At 40.0% G+C, this 19,162-nt stretch overlaps 1 protein-coding gene and 1 long non-coding RNA gene across 16 annotated transcripts in view; one reads left to right on the top strand and one right to left on the bottom strand.

Annotated features, from left to right (window-relative positions):
- Positions 1-1,137: 1,137 nt before the first annotated feature.
- Positions 1,138-19,162, top strand: part of meis2a (Meis homeobox 2a) — a 122,884-nt gene continuing 104,859 nt past the window's right edge. For 2 of the 7 annotated variants that reach the window (XM_060828925.1, XM_060828928.1), the window contains exons 1-6: positions 1,140-1,214; positions 9,678-9,907; positions 10,563-10,704; positions 11,041-11,091; positions 11,796-11,846; positions 12,775-12,924. In XM_060828925.1, the coding sequence (XP_060684908.1) occupies positions 9,705-9,907; positions 10,563-10,704; positions 11,041-11,091; positions 11,796-11,846; positions 12,775-12,924 (597 nt within the window). In that variant the 5' untranslated portion in view covers positions 1,140-1,214; positions 9,678-9,704. Of the gene's footprint in view, positions 1,215-8,629; positions 9,367-9,677; positions 9,908-10,562; positions 10,705-11,040; positions 11,092-11,795; positions 11,847-12,774; positions 12,925-19,162 lie in introns of those variants that run through there. The other 5 variants (XM_060828924.1, XM_060828926.1, XM_060828923.1 and 2 more) reach the window with 4 other exon arrangements.
- Positions 1,475-9,567, bottom strand: LOC132818157 (uncharacterized). Of its 9 annotated transcripts, none has more exons than XR_009644972.1 (7): positions 9,393-9,567; positions 7,000-7,127; positions 5,999-6,047; positions 5,701-5,898; positions 4,779-5,104; positions 4,530-4,666; positions 1,475-2,126 (listed from the first exon to the last, which is right to left on the bottom strand). It is a non-coding gene; the product is annotated as an uncharacterized LOC132818157 (long non-coding RNA). The 9 variants fall into 9 exon arrangements; XR_009644971.1 differs by lacking the exon at positions 9,393-9,567 and adding an exon at positions 7,225-7,654; XR_009644968.1 differs by lacking the exon at positions 9,393-9,567 and having other exon boundaries at positions 7,028-7,649.

A 19,162-nucleotide genomic window follows, 5' to 3' on the forward strand; every position in this document is an offset into this window, starting at 1 on the left:
GTCTTCACAATGAGGTTGAGGCAAAAATCATTGTAAAGTAGGGTTGGATCAGGGCAATGATTGCACAGCAAAAAAAACACAATATGTGACGCCAAATGCTGTCAAAAGTGGCTGCAAAAGTGCTTTACCAGCCTGCATAAATATCTTTGAAAGCTATTGTCAGAGAGCGGCCTCGCCCTTGGTGTCTGAGCACTGAGACTAACTTTCTTCAGTGTGAAATATTTCTGTGAGGTCAGACAGTTCCGCTATTTCGCCTTCTGTTTTGGTCATCAAACATCTTAACACGGACTGAACACATTATGCAATGCCCACTTGTTTTCTACCCCCGTGCCATTATTATCTTGCAAAGGAAGTGTCCCCCTCAATTTACGACGTTATTTACAGGCTACATTGCAGATACAAACAAGTGGTTTAAGGAGTGATCGATTCATTTGGAAATAGCCAGGACGTGGATAAGGAGCAGAGAAATCTGACATCGCAGGACGTGAAAGGATGTCGAAACGCAAAGGGTCGTTTATAATAAGACGGGACAGGACAGTTATTCTGTGGTATCTTGTAGCATTAGCTCCACTTTATGCTTAATAAACATTTGGTCAGACTGCAAGTGGACCTCGAAGCGACCTCCCTCTGGCTACACAAAGGGTCCAGAATGACTTTCACGTAGAATTTAGAAGACGACTGATGGGGTGCATATGGAAAAAAAAAGTCCTAAACGTGCCTCCTCTTTTCTCATTCATCAGCTAATAAAGTCAGAAAGCATCTCGGTCCCCTTTCGACACACATGTCCCATTGTTATTCTGAGATTAGCTGCTGCGGGAAAATGATATGAATAGCTTACCTTATAATTTAAATTTCCCCTTTCATTTGTAATATTGCGCAATCTGTCCAAATCCTTAATTTGTTCAATAAAATGTCAACGGTGTGTTTAATAATGCGTTATGTTTTTTTTTCAATTATGTGCGGTGGACGCCAATCGATGAAAATAGTTCCATTGAATCTTTAAAACCTAATAAAGCCTATTGAACTTTAGTGGAACGTACTTTAACCCTTTTCTGACTTCCCATTGGCACCGACGCAGAATATCCGAAATATTCATCATCGTCCAGCTATCTCACAATTTGCAGTGTGATATGTTGGAAAATTGCCTTCTGAACGTGAAGGGAAGATTACGAAGTGCAGACATTTTAGTTTTACAACGAATTGCAACGCCAAAGGTTTGTGTTTTACGAACTTTTTTTGCGGATTTGTTCTGTTGCGTTTTCCGCACTCCTTGCGCCTTTTATTCGTTCACATAACGAGATGAAAGTCTCATTAAGTTTAAGGACGTCCGATGCAGAGAACGATTGATTGGTTAAGTAATTTTTATTCATTTAGTAATTAAATCAATACTGAATGCCATTCTACATTTTTTTAAAATGAAACTCAATCTATATTGCCTAGACAAAGAAGGCAAACAGAATTCGAATATCTAGCACACAAGAATGATTTTATTTTTAAATATTTTACCTTACAGCCTCTGCTGTAATGAAGTACAATAGGCTTTGAAAACATGTATAGCAATCCAAGGAATCAATATGCTTATCGCTGAAGCATGGGTTTAATCTGATTGATTCACACAGACAAGGATAAAATTGTATCTGTTTTGCTTACATAACATTAAAGAACAAATAAAAATGTAACGGAACTTTCTGGAATACAATTACAGGGTTAGTATCCTGTAATATCTCTGGAAGTCTAGGGTGGCAATCGCTTTCAAATCGGCCTGGGTAAAGATGAGTAATGTTGGACAGGATAGCGGCAAGAAGGTCATTGCTATTAACTTAAGTACGGGCATTCCCAACTCCACTTAAACTCACCCAATTACACCTAATGATCTGCGGGAGAAAAACTCGCCCGTGACCTGACCTCCACAAAACAACAGTTCATCCACTACCTTATTGCTTACTCAACAACCGGGCATTCCTTTACATTAGTTTTTTTTTAACGACATTTGCTTTTCCTCTGCCGGGAAGCCATGGGCTGTGCTGCATTTTAAAGTAAGGACTTTGGAGACTGTAGATGAATCGATGCTGTCGATTGCTCCGTTTAAATATGGGAGTTATGGTCATTGTCTTCTTCCAGAATGCCTGGGAAAAAGGTTGGGAATCACATTTAGTGAAAAAATGTATGAGCATTGGCGCAACAAGAAACTACAGCGCTCTGAAAATTAAAGTATACAGTGTCCCCTTGCTACCCTCCCCAATCATGTTTGTCTCTGTAAAATTTGTGATTGATTTTATCATTTGAATACCATGGCTGATTAATTTCATTAAAATCATATCACAGGATACAAAAAGATTGGAAGAAACAAAATCATCAACGTGTGCAAATTAATGTTTAACATTCACTCCCGTTTAGGTCAACACCCCCTTCGGTATGTCAAAGTATGCACTGCTCTCGTGTTTTGGATATAATAATTTAGTCAAGTGATATTTCATTGTTCAAAGTCACATTAACAGCTAAATGGAAGTTAACAAGTGAATAATTATCATTAATGCAAAATTAATTTTCATCAGTGTTTCAAAAGTTCAAGCACTTCCAATTGAAGTCACCCTTTTAAGTTTAAATAATATAAACGCTGGATGATCTAAAATATGCCAGGGACAAACAGCCGTTAAGAAAGATGCCAAAAACATGGAAAGAGTATACAGTCAGGGTTAAAACATTGAGATAACTTGCTTCTCCCAAAATACTCCGACAATATTCTAGGTAGACAATATTTATTCCGATAAGTAATATGGTTAATTATTTGGTAGTCTTCATACAATCCTTTTGGGGGGGGGGGAGAAAGGCATCATTAACCGCACTTCCTAGATTGCTACGGGGAAGGGACAAAACGAAGAGACATTCGTTTTTAAATACAAACTGCCATGAGGAACCAGATTTCAGCGCAAAGCCAAGAAAAACCATCATAAGGAAAAGTTACATTTAATTACGTCAAACGATCCAGAACAAAATCGCTCAACATTGCTTTGTTGGAGCTCAGAATATGCATACACACACAGTGGAATGGGGCATCACAAAACAGCTGTCGTACTGTCTTGGCGTCAGCATTGTATAAAAGAAAATTAACGCTCCTTTTTGCTTGCGATTAAAAGGGTTATGTACATAAGACATCGAACGGGTGCAATTTATCGCAATGCTGTTTCAAAAAGTCTATAAAGATTTGCCCGTTGCTTTGTTACAGTACCCCCTAATTGCTTTTTTTTTCAAATTAACCTGGTTTGGTGGTTCTAATCCAGGGATAATTGCAATGGAAGCACGCTTTAATGACACTCATTAAATGATTCCACTACTTATAAACACGACCAGCTTGTGTTTAAGAAGCAGAGGAGCATGGACTATTAACATCTAAAATAACTACCTAAATCAGCCTGTTTTGATTCTTTTAAATTTTGTCGTTATGCATTTAATGTTCAGAAATGTTCATTGCTAAAGAAAAATAAAATCTATCTTTCTCCGAGAAGGGGAAATGTAAGAAGTTCCCTTACGAAAAACTACTTGACATATTCCCGAATAAGCGCTTGTAAACGCCGTTCCAAGGGGGGGGGGGGGGTGGACCTAAACATGGCGAGGAAAAGCTAATTCCTAAATTAGCACGCATCCCCGAGTAGATAATGATTTTCTAAAATGCTCTCAAGCGTAATTCGCGTACGGGAGATATCTTGTGTGGTATTATCATTCCCACAACAGCGTTAGCAACTAGTAAGTTCTTGTTGGCGACTTCCACATTCCCGGCCCTGTATATGATTTCCCCCTCTCCCATGTAGTCGGCCGGAGTGCGGTCAAAATAATAATCATTCAACAGATACATGTTTTTTAAAAAATATGCGATTAAGAAGGAAAGGAACATCGGCGCCCAGTCGTGACAATTTAGCAATAAGCGCCCTTAGATCCCAAAACAAAATGTATTACTTCTGAAACATTAGGGGCAAAAACCTATCAATAGAAATTGTACGGCCATCAAGCGAACGGACAGTGATGGCAAAATAGCGCAATTCGCCTTTCTCGGCAGCGCGGCTGTTGAAAAGTTCACTCCTTCGATAATGAAAACGAAATGAGATCACCAGCGTGTTGGACGTGGCGTTATCAAATTGAGCTTTATTTCAAATTGGTTCGATTGGCACAATTTAATCTGTTCATTTTCAAACCACATCACTGACCCGGTGGTGCTGGTCAACTGAACTTCGCGCGGCTGCAAGGTTCACGGATATTTTGGGGTTGGTGGGGGGTGAGAGAAGATGTTTGGATCAGCGATCGGATTGCTACAGTCAGTCCCGCCAGATAGCGCTAAAGGGCTGTCTATGAAACCGTGCCTTCCAATGAATTTCTCGCAGACCATGGCAGAACATCTGCCGAAAGTTCACGTCGCCTGTTTTTTTTCTCCCCCTCTCTCTCTCTCTGGGTTGTGGCGAGATTGCGGTAGGGTATAAAGCGAGACCCGGTGCGTTTAATATACGACGGTTCACAGGTAACGGCTGAACACTCACTCAGTGGGGAGATTTTCCTTCAGCCTGGACTTACATTGGGGTCAGGCAAAGTTCACCAATAATCGTCCTCGATCTTCCTTCCCACTTTTTGTTGTTGGGGGAGGGTGTGGAGGCGGTGGGAATTGAAATCACGATCTCTAAAACAAATAAACAAATTGTAAAACTAATACCGAGCCCGATTAGAATATAGAATTCTTGGAAAGCTGCAGTAACACGCTGCAGACTGACTATTCAAACCCGTGCTTTTACCTCATTTCCTGAACAAGTAGAGACTTCAAACTTTTGCAGCGAGGGTTGGAATATATCTTATACAATCCGGGGGGGGGGGGGGAGGGGAGGAAATCACACGCTCCGAAACAACACACATAAACTTGGACTGAAGGACAATCAACATCAAAGCAAAACCAGCGTTAACTGTGGTCAACGCCGAGAACATTCAAATGCGTCTCTTTTTAACGAGGGCACGAAAATAACTGCAAGTCTCCAGTATTTATCGCCTTCCTTTCTTGACTCCTTCCTTGTTATGACTTTGTACCAGATATTGTACTTCCCACCACTCCGTAATGAACTGATACCTTAATTTGAAACAAATTATAGCGTTAAAAGTTCATATATGGATGTTCGTAACAGTAACCACGGTTTAGATTAGTCGGCTTTCATCCTTCAATATGGTAATATTGGAAGGTTGTTTATGCATTTTCTACATCTGATAGAACTTAAACAACTAAAAGTTATTCTAAAATGTGTTTATTTCACTTTTATTTGCCTTTTGGCGGTGAAAACGAAAAATCCACTTTTTTACCACAGGAGTAGTGCGGTAATGTGGCTGGGTTTCGCTCAACAAAATGAGTTTGCTTCGGGATGTAGTCACATCAATATTTTAAACTCTGCTGCTGAATAAAACACACACACACACACACACACACACATTGAAGCGGGAGCAAGGCGTGCTGAATCTAAGCAAGTTTGGAGACATTTACCGTTTTGGTCGGTACACTTGTAGTTCCAACAACAACTGGCTCCCTCGCCCTCTGATTGTCTTAGTGCTGTTTTTCTTGAAACAGATACTGAACTCTTAATGAATCTCAACACAGCTGGACTACTCTGACTGAGCAGTGATAGCTCTAACCCCAGGTTGACCCCAATTTGACACCAGAAGATGAAATTTTACCGGCTGTTAAAGCAATCTTCGGCTATCCCCTGCTATCTGCTTGTTGATGGAGATGCACTCCATAAGCGGACACCGATTTGCATTATTTGAACGGCAGCTACTCGAATCCCGATTGAAATATTATATAAAAGGCTGCATTTCAGGATTCGATTCTCAGTTGGTTGGGGGTATCTCCTATCGATAACAGAAATCTGCAAACTTGAGAACAAACATACTTAACATATTAAATGAGACAAAGCAAGCATTCTGTTCAAGCGAAATCGAGAACAAGTTTTTTTTTAGGGAGAATAGCACTTACATTTCGTACGCATGTTACATAAATATGAATAGGAGTAAAGTTGGTATCTCTAAATAAAAAAAGAATCAGAATCTGATTATCTGCATTTGGAATTTAAGAATGTTGCAGTCAACTATTAAACACGGGTGTTTTACGATAAAGTATTTGCACAAAAGCAAAACTTTATTATAATAAAATAGGTTTTTCTGTCGATAAAATACGAGCTAGCCACTATTTATTGCTGTGTTTTACTTACTGCTGCCCAGTGTCAATGACGCTTTGCAAGTCATTTGTGCTTTTATTAAATATTGACGAGTAATGTAGAAGACCATTTTCAAACTTTTTGACTCACACGAAATCCGACTGTGTACTTTGCTTTATGTTATTAAGTAAAATGTCATCAATTCGACAAATAGAACACAAGAAGCTTATTATTCGGGGGCTGACCAACAGAACATGCTGGGGATGTTAGAAGGAAAATACCTATGCATATGGTTAGAATATTTAATCGGCGCAATCCTACGGGGTGCAACATATTCTGACATCCATACACTTCACCAGATCATAGAAGCGGTTACGGCAAAATACTACAGTCAAACTCATTTACAAAAAATGAGTCGGAACAAATGCATTTTCAATAGTCACCGATGACAGTCACACAACATTTACTTTTATTTATCACTTGAGAAAGTCCCCGCTCATCGCTGCTAGCAGCTCGCCGCTTTAGTGCTCGAGAAAGCTTTCACCATTTTACAAAACGTCTTGTTCCATCGCCGGGCTCCGATCAGAGACACTCCTTGCGGTTACCGACGAGGTGAGAAATCGCGGCCGGCTCGGTGTTCAAACTCGCCTGGTTCACGCATTGCGGAAACGCTGCAATTTCTACCCACCTTCTTCTGTTGACTTGTTACATTAAAACACGGCAATCATTAATATCGGGCAGCGTGGTTAGGCAAAACCATGGCAACGTTGCCGTTTGTACACTGTTTGGCAATAAATGCCTATTAGTGAAGCACACTTACTTGAATGGCAGGACGCGGCTGTACTTACTCTGTTGCAAGACGAGTCGCCAGTACAGTATAGCAGAAGAATGCTTATTGGAGGACCGTCTCGGAGGGTAGCTGGATCTTCAGAAGCTGTACGTCTCTTTCTTATTTTAAAAAGAGATGGGAAACAACGCGTAAAAGTATTTTGAGAGTGAATTTTCGATGCTGTCCTACACTGTCAACAGTCCTTGGTATACTCACAGGCAGCGTCCTGTTGGAATGCCCACTGGCGTTTGTCAACCGCTGCATTATCTTACTTTTTTATGTGAGGGGGGTTTTCCCAAACATCATTGTTGTTATGATGCCCCGTTTAATCAAACTGTTTAATTGCAGTGGGTATCACTATCAACATCATCCTCTTAATCATTCTCTTTTCTTTTGCTTTATTGACCTCTTGAAGTTGCACTACTGCGTCCCTGTGTCCGCAAAACAAAGTGTACAGAATCTGCCTGCTTTGACAAAGTCGTGATTCATGTTTAATTTTGGAAATCAAATATCCCGTAGACAATGCATTTTGCCAATTTTTTTTCTCTCTGTGAAACCATCGATATCTGATGTCACATGCACAAAAGCCTGCATATCTATTGATGAACCCAAATATTAAACGGAAGAGTCCGTTTTGGCCTTTGTGCGTAGGGGACCGTGAACGAGAGGGGGGCGGGGTGGGGGGGGAAGACAAAACTACTGCAATCGATGGGTCGACCATTGCTCCGCCCCTTAACTTCTACCATTCCCTGTGATTGATGATCAGATGAAGCTATGATAATTGACTGTCATGATGTACGGCTGGGTGCATGAATTTGGATCCAGCGAAAGGATTGGACGAGATGCACAAAATTACTTTCCCTGCAAAGCTTTTTTTTTCGTTGGAAAAGTTCATTTGTACTCAAGGGGGTGCGGGACCACACTTAATTTTCTAAATAACACCGTGCAATTAGGAACACCAATATCAGGAGCCACCGCGCTAAATATCTCCGCGTTACCCTGCACACCACAATAATGCTAGGAAGAAGCACAGCGGAGGACACGGGAATCACACGGTGGATGACTGAAAGGGGAAATAATTCGAAGCCTGTTGAACTTGGGAACCACTTATTCAAATAAAACCGGTGTTGCCTTCCCGAAGCAATTCTCTCCAAGGCACATAATGGTCAGTCATGAATATGACTAGTTAACGTGTTCCCCACTTTGTGTGTTTGTTAAGGTTCAGCAAGCCGGACACTTTGCCCACTTAAAGTCACAGTTTGTCAGGATTGCACGGGGCTTGGTTTTCAGCAAGGATTCTAGCGGTTACTTTGTGGGAAGTTCTGAAATATCTTAGCATGTGAACAACTTTTTAAAAGGCAGTTGTCACACACAGAGAGAAAATCTTTATTTGTACATACACGCGAAAGATGAATCTCGCTCAGATAACATAATGCTGATTGATTTAGAGATCTGTTTTACAATCTGATCTGTGTGTGTGTGTGGGGGGGTGTTCTGAGTGAGGCTTTTTTTTGACGCTGCTGGCTCCCCCCGCCTCCCCGCAACCCCCCCATGACTTGCAGCGGTCCGATTGCATAGTCTGCATATGAGAGACAGCTTGGCGTACGACTGGCTATGGCCACCACTACTTCCGGGTTCCGTCATTCTCCCGCCGCCGCCGCTCAGCGCTGCCAGCGCATTATTACTGACAACACACTCACTCTGTAACCAACCAACCTCCCAACCTGCCACCTCCTCAATACTTACTGACAGCCACTTATTCAAACAAACAACAAAAAAAAGCTACGAAAGAAGCCGAAGCTGCCTTCCACCCACTTTCTCGCTGTTATTTTTTTTCGTGTGTTGTTAACTCCTCGTGAACGTTTTTTTCATCGCTGTTTTTTTACAGTGAGATAGCGGTCCAAGGCAGCCAGAGTTGTTGCAACGGCAGATCATCATTCATTCAATACCCTGACAACCCTGCTTTGATTGACAGCTGGAGTGGCAAAAAGCCATGAGAGACGACAGTTTTGTTACAAGCGGGCTGTTGACGGGCCGATCGTAACCTTCAGTAATTTTTTTTCCTGGCTTGAATTTTTTTTTGCTTCTTCTTCATCTGGAAAGAAAAAGAGGGGGAGAGAGAGAGAGCGCGAGAGAAAGAGAGAGTGAGAAAGAGAGAGAGAAAAAAAAGAGGCAAAGTTCCCCTCCTTCCTTTGGGCCGCTTTAAACTGCGATAGTGTGGAGGATAAAGCAGAAGTCGGAAACTGGATTGGGAAAAAAAACAGGGATCTCGTTGAGACTGAGAACTAAAGCGGACTGGGGGATATTACAGAGACGGCACATCCAACAGTGTGGGAGCGCAGACTGATGGCGCAAAGGGTAGGTTTTCAATCTGCAACACTCACCTATCGGATAATCCTGTATCGGTGGGGCCTGGCTGAGTCCTCTCATCTACTGATGATGGCGGCCCGTATTCAGCAGCAACAATCGCAACCAAAAAAAAAATCTTGTTTAATAGCAAACTCTAGTATGCACGAGCATGTGTTGTGGTTCTTGTAGGTCTGCTGCTTTTTTTCTTTTCTGTTTAACGCGATTCTCTTCCCATTCCCCCCCCCCACCCCTTCTCTCTCTCTTCCCCCCTTCCCCATCCCCCCACCTCTCCTGATCTTCTATTGATTTCTTCGATGCAGTACGATGAACTTCCTCATTACGGTGGGATGGACGGAGTTGGGGTACCGGCGTCCATGTACGGAGACCCTCACGCCCCCCGGCCGATCCCTCCAGTCCACCACCTCAACCACGGACCGCCGCTCCACAGCCAGCACTACGGCCCACATACACCTCATCCTAATGTCATGCCCACAAGCATGGGCTCTGCTGTCAACGATGCCCTAAAGAGGGATAAAGATGCAATTTATGGGTAGGTAATAAAATATAAAAGAACACTGACACGCTCCGCGGAGAGAGAGTTTAAAAAAAACAGTTTATAACCAATTCAGTAGAAAGCCAAATAAAACTGGCAAGTAGAGGGAAAGCAAGTACCTAGCTGTTTTCTTTTTTTGCAATGTTTAGTGTGCACGCACAGGGCTCTGAACTTTGTGTTCAGAACATTTTGGAATGCAGTCGGATCTAGTTTTGCTCTTGGTTTAGAAGCGAAGCTCTGTTTTTTTGGCAATCCACAAACGTTAATGATTATAGCTTTCTGGACTGACCGGAAGCTGCAAGTTTTTTTTTGCACTGTTTCTGTTCTTGTTAAGTTATGTTTTACTTCAAAATGGCTGCTGCCTTGTTGCTTAACTTAGTGGGGTGAATAACTATGTAGCAATGTTAAAATATAAATCCCAATTTTTAGTCAGTACCTGGGAAATTGTAAGAAGCAATCCGGTTCTTCAGTCGTAAATTGTCAATTGCTGAAGTGAATTACAAGAATGAAGTGGTCTGTTCTAGGCGGAGAGAGAGAGAGAGGAAGAGAGGGGCAGACTGTCTTCATTGCCACTGGAAATCATACATAGTTTTAAGGGTTTCGTGTGCTTCAGAACTGAAAGGAATTGACCGAACTCCTCCTTGTCTTGCAGGCATCCTTTATTTCCTCTGTTAGCGCTGGTTTTTGAGAAATGTGAGTTAGCGACCTGCACTCCACGAGAACCCGGCGTAGCAGGCGGTGACGTCTGCTCGTCTGACTCCTTTAACGAGGACATAGCAGTATTCGCAAAACAGGTCTTACAATTCATCTTCTTTACAAACTGGGATACAATATGATGAGGGGGAGAATAAAGACATACTAGCACTTACTTTAACAGTCTTGCAGCAGCTTTTTCCCCTTAAATGTAACCTGTAAATCGTCTTTAGGTGTACATCTGTGCAACACACAAGCATTTTAATAAATGTGTCAAATTACAAGTAATTACATATCATTCATGTACTAATTGTGTTCTACATGCTGTTTGTTTAGCAAGCACACCTTGCCTTTTGAGACACTTAAGACTTTTTCCAAGATAGTTTTCAAACTCTTACTACATTGCATTGAGCTCATTTATTTCACTTATTGTTTAGGTCCGCGCAGAAAAACCACTATTCTCTTCTAATCCTGAACTGGATAACTTGGTAAGGCTTTCAACACTTAGTGATCTTTCTAACACATTTTCGATTTGATGCATATTACACGTGGCTCCGCTGCATGCACAGAAATCATTGCCCATTGTGACTGTTTGAACTGAGATGACCTTCTGGGCTTGGTTTTTAATCAGAGCTGCCCTGAAATAAACCGTCTTTTTTAAAAAAAAGATTTCTGAAGCGTTCATTCGCGTTTAAACATTGCTCGCTGAATGACTTTCATTACAAGCCCGCTCGTCAGCCGCAGGAGGCTTGAAGGGGCGATGGGGGGGTGGGTGGATTCAGGAAATAACTGCTTAGCGAGAGGGAGCCACTTCAGAAATCCCCGCACTTTGGACCGACTGATCTGTGCAAATACCCCGTGAGGTGGCTTTTAAAAGATCGAAAAACTGCCTCGAACGCGGCTTGAGATTTGTGATCCCGACTGAAGCCCCCCATTCTACTTAGAATCTATCTTTTAAAAATTCGGTTTATGTTGTTTTAAAATCCCCAATGGATGTTTAAACAGTAAAATATTTCCCAACGTCTGAACATTGTAACGTGATTATTTCAAAATAACCTCGAAGTTTGCCTAATTATAAGCGTTCTGCTCTGTTTAAAGTTATTTTTAAATTCGCCATGTTATCTGATATGAGCTTTGACTGAAAGATTGGGATTTCTATTTTGCATGTCTAACATATGTGATACATTTGCAGATGATTCAAGCTATACAAGTGTTAAGGTTCCACCTCTTGGAGTTAGAAAAGGTAAAAAGAAACTTTTGTTGCCCGTTTTTCAGTCTCGCTCAATTCCTAATCCATGTATGGTATAAAGTATAAATCAGAATATGCTTAACAGTAAATCAAACTTATAAACCCGAAATCTACTTCTTGAATTATATTGATGGCAGGCAAATTGGAAGTGTTGTTAAAATAAAGAGCATTCCTATCGCTTGCCGGCCGCGCCTGACTTTTCACCCTGCATTAAAACCGAAAGAGACTATTCCGACAGGTTCATAGATTAAGATTTCTGCCTGTACACGCTTACCCTTTTCATATACAAATGGCATTTGGGTTTGTAAGTGTCTAGCTTCCAGTTGTAGACCGCTGCGTTTCTTTGATGTGGCTTTGGGGTTTAACATTCATTTTACAGTGTTGCAAAGTCGGAGCTCAAACCCTGAACTCACTGGGTCAAATGGAATGCCTGAGCGCAAAAGTCGGTACAATTGTTGTTTATAGTTCAGAGAATGAATCTGTTATCGAGGAAACGTGAATTCTTTTTTTTAAATCAATCAGATCAAACAATATGAACAAATAGAACCGCGATTTAGGCCGTTACAGCAGCCGCGATAATGTAGAGATAGGTACCACGTTTTAATGCAACACCCTGCGGTGTGGACAAGGTTATATATATTTTTAGATTGAAGGTATGGTCCAGGAGTAAGCTCATACAGACCCTTTCATCCGGAGAGTTATTTGCTAATGTTATCTGCGAATTTTTGCCTTGTTTCAAATACTTGTTGCTTCAGTCTCCAGAGAATAATAAGTACACGAACAATTTCACTATTGTTTCCTTGTCTTTATATAATGCCCGTAACCACAGCCTCCCCACACGTACACAACCCGTGTTACTTGTTTCGGAAACCTTGCCATCTGATGTATGTGTGTGTTTTGTTTTGTGATTTCTTGCATTCAGGTTCACGAACTGTGTGATAACTTCTGCCACCGGTACATTAGTTGTTTAAAAGGGAAAATGCCCATAGATTTAGTCATCGACGAGCGAGATGGAAGTTCCAAATCTGACCACGAAGAGCTATCCGGATCATCGACAAATCTAGCAGAACATGTGAGTGAAGTTTTCATGTGTTCATGGCGCTGGGTTGCTGATCTCTGTTGGTTTCTTTTTGTTTTCTGGCGGCTGTTTACCTATGTTGGACTTTAAAAAAAAATTGGGTTGGATCTATCCCCGTCTTTTTGCAGTAGATTCCTAAGTTGTCTCGGCTTGAGGTTAACATTTTGAATACGTTTAAGGTCTATGGAAATAAGCGCCCGTTAACTTTGCACTCCCGAGCCTTTCATATGCCGTGATTTCCGTGTTTATCACCGGGGCTGGGGTCAGAGCCAAAAAACTCTGGTGGAGTTGACATGACGGGACTTGAAATTTTTGTACCTTTATGAACACAGGGGTGACAAGGGGGGGGGGGAGAGGGGGTGGACTCCAGTTTGGCACAGGCGGTATGGAACAATATCTGTTATTATGGAGGCGTTGGCAGGCGGTAAATCATTTGCAGTGCTGCTGGCTGAGGTTGTGTTCGGCTGTGGTTAGAGCAAGCAGTGTTTTGGAAGCGCTTACACATGCATTGAAATGCTTCTTGTGTTCATTTAGTCAAACCGATCGATAACTGGCCAATGTGTTTAGACCTTGTGATTAAATTGACACAGGCACCGTATATAAGGCTTTCTCACTTATTCGCTTTAACGATGCCTGTGAAGTTTAACTGTAGCAAGATAGTTGGCTTGACATTTGTTTTGTAGCGCGAACAAGCCGCGAGGTGATGGGCCTGTTGTGCCCCAGTTTAGTGTCCCAGTGAGGAGTTAGTTAGCTTCACAGTTGTAGGCTGAGAGCACAAAATCGCCGGCGTTTATTTTGGAGCAGTTCTGGAGTCAGGTTACAGTGCGCGTTAGGAAGCAAATACTACAGAGGTGTAAGCAAATATTTATGGCGAATATCTCGCGTGAGACTGACAAGTGGACGCACACAGGGACATTACTGATAGGTACATCCAACGCTGTAAAGCAGAGGCACTGGTCCCCAGAGAATCGGCAAGTGCAGCAATTTTCAAAAACCTCCCTGTCTCCGAGCTGCGTTTGAAGGGCTACCTGGGGAAAGGCTATAGGTGTAGAAATCGCATTATTGTACTTAGAAAATCTGCTTGGTCACAGGGGAGACCGCAGTATAGGTTCTGCTTCTCAAGCTCACCAGTATCTTGTAACAGAGCAAAGCATTATAGAGATACTTTAAATAACCGCAGCAGGTATTCTCAGCGTTAATAGCAGCAATAGATTTCTCAAGCCGTCTTGGCAGGAGAAAACACAAACTGGTAAGGAAGTCTGAAAAACAATTGGACGAAATTTTAAAGTAATTCATATTATTTTCTCAGGATCCATTTTTGCAAACCTTTTTTGACCAGTACCGTTCCGTTTTGCATTTCAATCACAAGTGCGATTTTATGATAATGAGGTACATAATTCTTTTATCCAGAGTAGTTAAGAAGGAAGTCGTATTCGACTTTGCAAAATTGAAATTTCCGTGTCTTAAATGTGAATGCACTTCATTTCATGTTGATGTGTGGAAATGAAGTACACTAGTGTTTATACTGAAGAGATTAGATAAACTAGCCTGTTTAAGTTACTGGCAGATGGCAGATGCTATAGCCAATTTACTGTGTTCCATTAAAAAATTCTAATTTACACACTATAATGGGATGAGGTTGGGAGGTTAACATTTTGATAATATGATAACTGTAGTTTTAGTTACAGTAGTGCAACATTCTGAACACAAAACAGACCAAATATAACAACCCATTTATCTTGCACCCGTTAGGGTTTACCACTTCATTAAGTATTATAATTTAGAGCCTTTATTTCCTGGTGATTTCAACTATGAAAATTTTTACATCAAACCCCCTGCCATTTGTTTTCAAAGGGGCACTAATTTGAGCAACCAGAACACCAGCAGGGAGATGAAGAGCTTTATGAAAAATTATTCACAATGGGCTTGGTTTCTTGTAAAATGTATTTCTTCTGTGCTGCTCATTTCACTCGATATCATTACGGTTCTATTTATGCATTCCTTTATATTTGGGTTTAGATCTTTAACCTAGTGTCAGAGTGATGATCATACCATTTGGCCATAACTTGTTTTTACCTTGCTGCAAATTGCATTCGGTAACTATTTACTTTCTGCTCACTTCTTGAAAGATTGGGAAAATGAGAGTAGAAAAAAGCAGACAAAGCGATGAAGCAGATAGCGATTGAAGGCAAATAAGAATGGAAATCTCTCTGCATCTTTGTTACTAATTCTTACATCTTCTAAGTCACAGGAAGAGGCACTGCATGTTCCAAGCTATAGTTGAAGATGCTAATTTATTTTGTTTGACTCCGTTTTTACTTTGATATGGATTTTCACTACATAACCCAAGGCTAGATCTCAATTGGTGAAAGTTGGTGCATTGATGGTGATGAAGTATTTCAAAGGATTTGAGGCAGCTTGTTGTCTCCCCTGTTTACCTGGTGTGTCGCCATTCTTATCCATGCATGTACCAAATTGTTTTATTTGCACATGAAATGGCTAGAATGTTTGAACTGATTTAGGTCTTGAATAGCACCGATTGAAAGGAAATGTGTTTTAATTTGTTGTGAGCCGGGATTGCCTTCATTATAGAAGTGACAGATCTGTGACAGCTGCTTGACACCCCAAAAGCACACACCTCTCCTTGCCTATTCAGTGGTGTCAATCTGCCACATGGGGAGAAAGATACAACTGCTTGATGACTGCTAAATCCTTATAAAGATATTTTGTGGGGGATAGGGATAGCTACAAGCGAGCATATACAAGCAGTTTTATTGCACAGTTGTAAAATAGTGTGTTGTGTGAGCAAAGTCTTTAGAATCTGTAAATCATATTTCACTTCATTTGTAGTTTCAAACGTAAATATTCTAATATAATTTTATCTTACTTTTTACTTGGTCTGAAAGTATAAACTTTTAAATTTGTTATTCAACAATTTCAACTTAAATATCCTTGTCTACCTTTCTTGCACCTTAGATAATAAAACATTCTCTAAGAGACTTGCAAAACTTAGACAAACTTTTAATGTTTGTTTATTTTTCATTTTGTTCTATTTGGTTTGATTTTATTTAAATTAAGTTTTAATGTTCACATTTTCTGTGAAAGTATTGACCTGTAACCGCAAGACTGTAGTATGTTCACAGATTGATTTAAATCAGTTCATAATCAATTCATTCCTGAAATGCTGGTTCAAGTATATTATTGACAAATTACCATTATTCACAAACTCCTTAATCACTATCTTTTTGTCTTTTACAATCAAGAGTAAAGTGTACACACAAGCTACAACTGGCAGAATGTATTACCCTCATCACAGATACGTAGAAATATACTTCTCTGCATTGTGGGCAAGACCTGATCAACCCAGTATTTTGGAAATGCATTCTGAAAGTAACTGCTTGTAATTCTAATTCCCTGGTTCCACATTGCGTATACATTCATTCATGAACTCCCTGATGAAAGGCACAAAACTTTTGTATCTTTCTAAGCTGGAATAGTCAAATAGAGTGCCTTCAAAGTTTACTTTCAGGGTTTCCTACCGACGTAATATGCAATTAAATCCAAAAAACATTTTACTGGTACTTCTTTCAATCCAAAAATAATTTTTGCTCACTTCAACTGAAACTGACTTTGTGTTTTCGGATCACCAATCACACTTAACTAGCCCTTATTTTATATGCGAGAAATACAGCTGGAATTCAGTTGAATAGAAAATGATGAACACACATGATCGTATTGGTGCCAATATGGATCACACAAAAATGTTGATATTGTGTACTAGTAAATTCATTTTACTTACCTCTAAATATGAGTACGTTTGCATGTAATGACACAGTCTTATGTATATTGAATAATCAATATTTTTGTACATTTAAAATCTCAACTTTTTAGTTTGAAGCTAGAGAATGCCAACTACTCATCAGTGTGATTCTTTAATATTGTATTCATCTGCAATTTAAACCACACAAGAATACATTTTACAATTGAGAATAATTACACTACTCAGGCAATTTCTGCACATTTATTTCTCTTTCTCTGTCAATTATCTCTGGCCCCTTCTCTACCGAAAACATTGAATCCTTGCAGGGTTATGGTTCCATTGATAGTAGAAACCCTCTGGCACCTTAGCTAAATCATAGTTTTTATTAAATATGTCCAAATATTAAGTAATGATAGGCTATTCATCTGTGGTAGGAATCATGGTTGAAAGAAATCCTGACATCCTCAAAGCATTTCCAACCAAGATTGCTACTGGAGATAAAGCTCTGGAACCCTAGATGGTCCTTCCTCTTTTCTTAGCTGATACATAGTTCGTTCTAAAATTGCCTAATTATAACTGATAAAAATCAGGTGTCTTCCAGAACATATATCTCAGCTCCTGAACATTTTACTTAGTTAAACTGTTGGAGAAGCAAAATCTTCAATTTTCTTTATTCATTCACGAGATGCGGGTATCCTTGGTAGGTCAACATTTATTACCCATCTCTAATTGTTAAGAGTTAACCATGTTGATGTGAGTCAGGAGTCACATGTAGGCCAGACCAGGAAAGGATAGCAGTTTTTTTCCCCTAAAGGCCATTAGTGAACCTGATAGTTTTTTCTCGACTATCAGTAATGGTGTCATGGTCCTCATTAGGCTTCTACTTGCAGATTTTTGTTTTAATTCAAATTTCACTGTCTATCATGATTGGATTGGAAACCAGGTCCCCAAAACATGACTTGAGTCTCTGGATTAATAGTCCAGCGATAACACCAACACCTTCCTGTATGTGATTCTACCATTCTGCTCTAAAACATTGTATTTTTTGATTAATTTTAAATTTTTGCCCTTGCATTCCTGGTAATGCGAGCTGTTCAGCGACAAATATCGGCAGTTGCGAAAGTGAGATGTTTTGTGCATTATACCACTTAATGCCTTGATCCATTATCATTGTTACACTATGAAAAACTGCAGGTTCTGTTATTAAGGTAGACTGCACCCAGAAGATAGCAAGTTTTCCTTTTGATTAAATACATTTCTGAATTATGTAGCGCCCCATCTAGTGGTATTGCTAAAGAGTAACAAACATCACCTAATGGAGAGTACAAATGGTATGCAGTCCTGATCCTTGAACTTATAACCTTTTCATTTGGCATCAAATGCTTGCTGGGCAGTGCTTTTGTTGAAATATCAACTTATGTTTAGCTGGGTAAGGTCATTAACCAGTTTAAAACAGTATGGTAAACATAGATATCACAATATTTTAGTATTATGAAATTGCGAAATAAAATTACTGTTCAATTATTCCTAGGATTGCAACCTCTAACTATGGATAAAATTATAAGTCTTCATCCAACTTGAATCATTTATCAAAGCAAAGGAAATAGATCGACAAATTGCAATTCATTTTCACGTTGTGCATACTCAAATGGCATGAAACGTTTATAAACAATAACGAAGAATTTGCTTTCTACAATTAGTAAAGAGTTTTGAAAAATTAGTTACATTATAATTTATCCCTCTGGCAAAATTGCTAATTGTTATTATAAGAGAATTTCTTAAACACTGAAATGTTGATGAAAATCTCTGTTTGATGTATGATGATCATGCATATGTTGACACATTTAATTTGTTTTGCATGGAATCATCTGTTGCATGGCAGCATTCCTTTGAAAGTTTGCCAACGCATATTCTTCCCAAGTTACAAACACTCTTGACAAATACCATTGATAGAGATAGAAATAGCAAACTTGCCCGGCTGTTTGGTCGCTTGTGAAATGACAGAATGGAAGAAAAATAGTTGCAGAGCCACGTTTACGGAAACCATATTGCTTTAGCTATCAGTGTCCTATGGCAGCAGCTGCCTATATTGGGTTGGAATTAGAGCTAACTCTAGTTTTAAGCCGTGGGAGTTCAGTATAGACTATGCTTAAGCCATAGTTTCTGCTTCACGCTGTACACAGAAAATAAGCAAATGATTTTTCCCTGGGCTATTTAATTGTGAAAGTAATAGTTTCCTCTGCTAGCCTAATCATGAGTTCCACACTGTTCACCTCATGAGTACGTATTAACATAATGCTGGTAAATAGGTGAATCATCTGTATAGGAAAGTTTATTACACAGTTACAAATAGTGTTGCTTGTAATGAAATGTAAAAGACAGATGCAAATAAATAATTTTGTATCTGTATTTCAAATACTATGCCTGTTAAAGTACACTACTGTCCAATACTTCATAATGAATGCACTGCAG

The sequence above is a fragment of the Hemiscyllium ocellatum genome, chromosome 8 (genome assembly GCF_020745735.1).
Source record: "Hemiscyllium ocellatum isolate sHemOce1 chromosome 8, sHemOce1.pat.X.cur, whole genome shotgun sequence".
NCBI lineage: Eukaryota > Metazoa > Chordata > Chondrichthyes > Orectolobiformes > Hemiscylliidae > Hemiscyllium > Hemiscyllium ocellatum.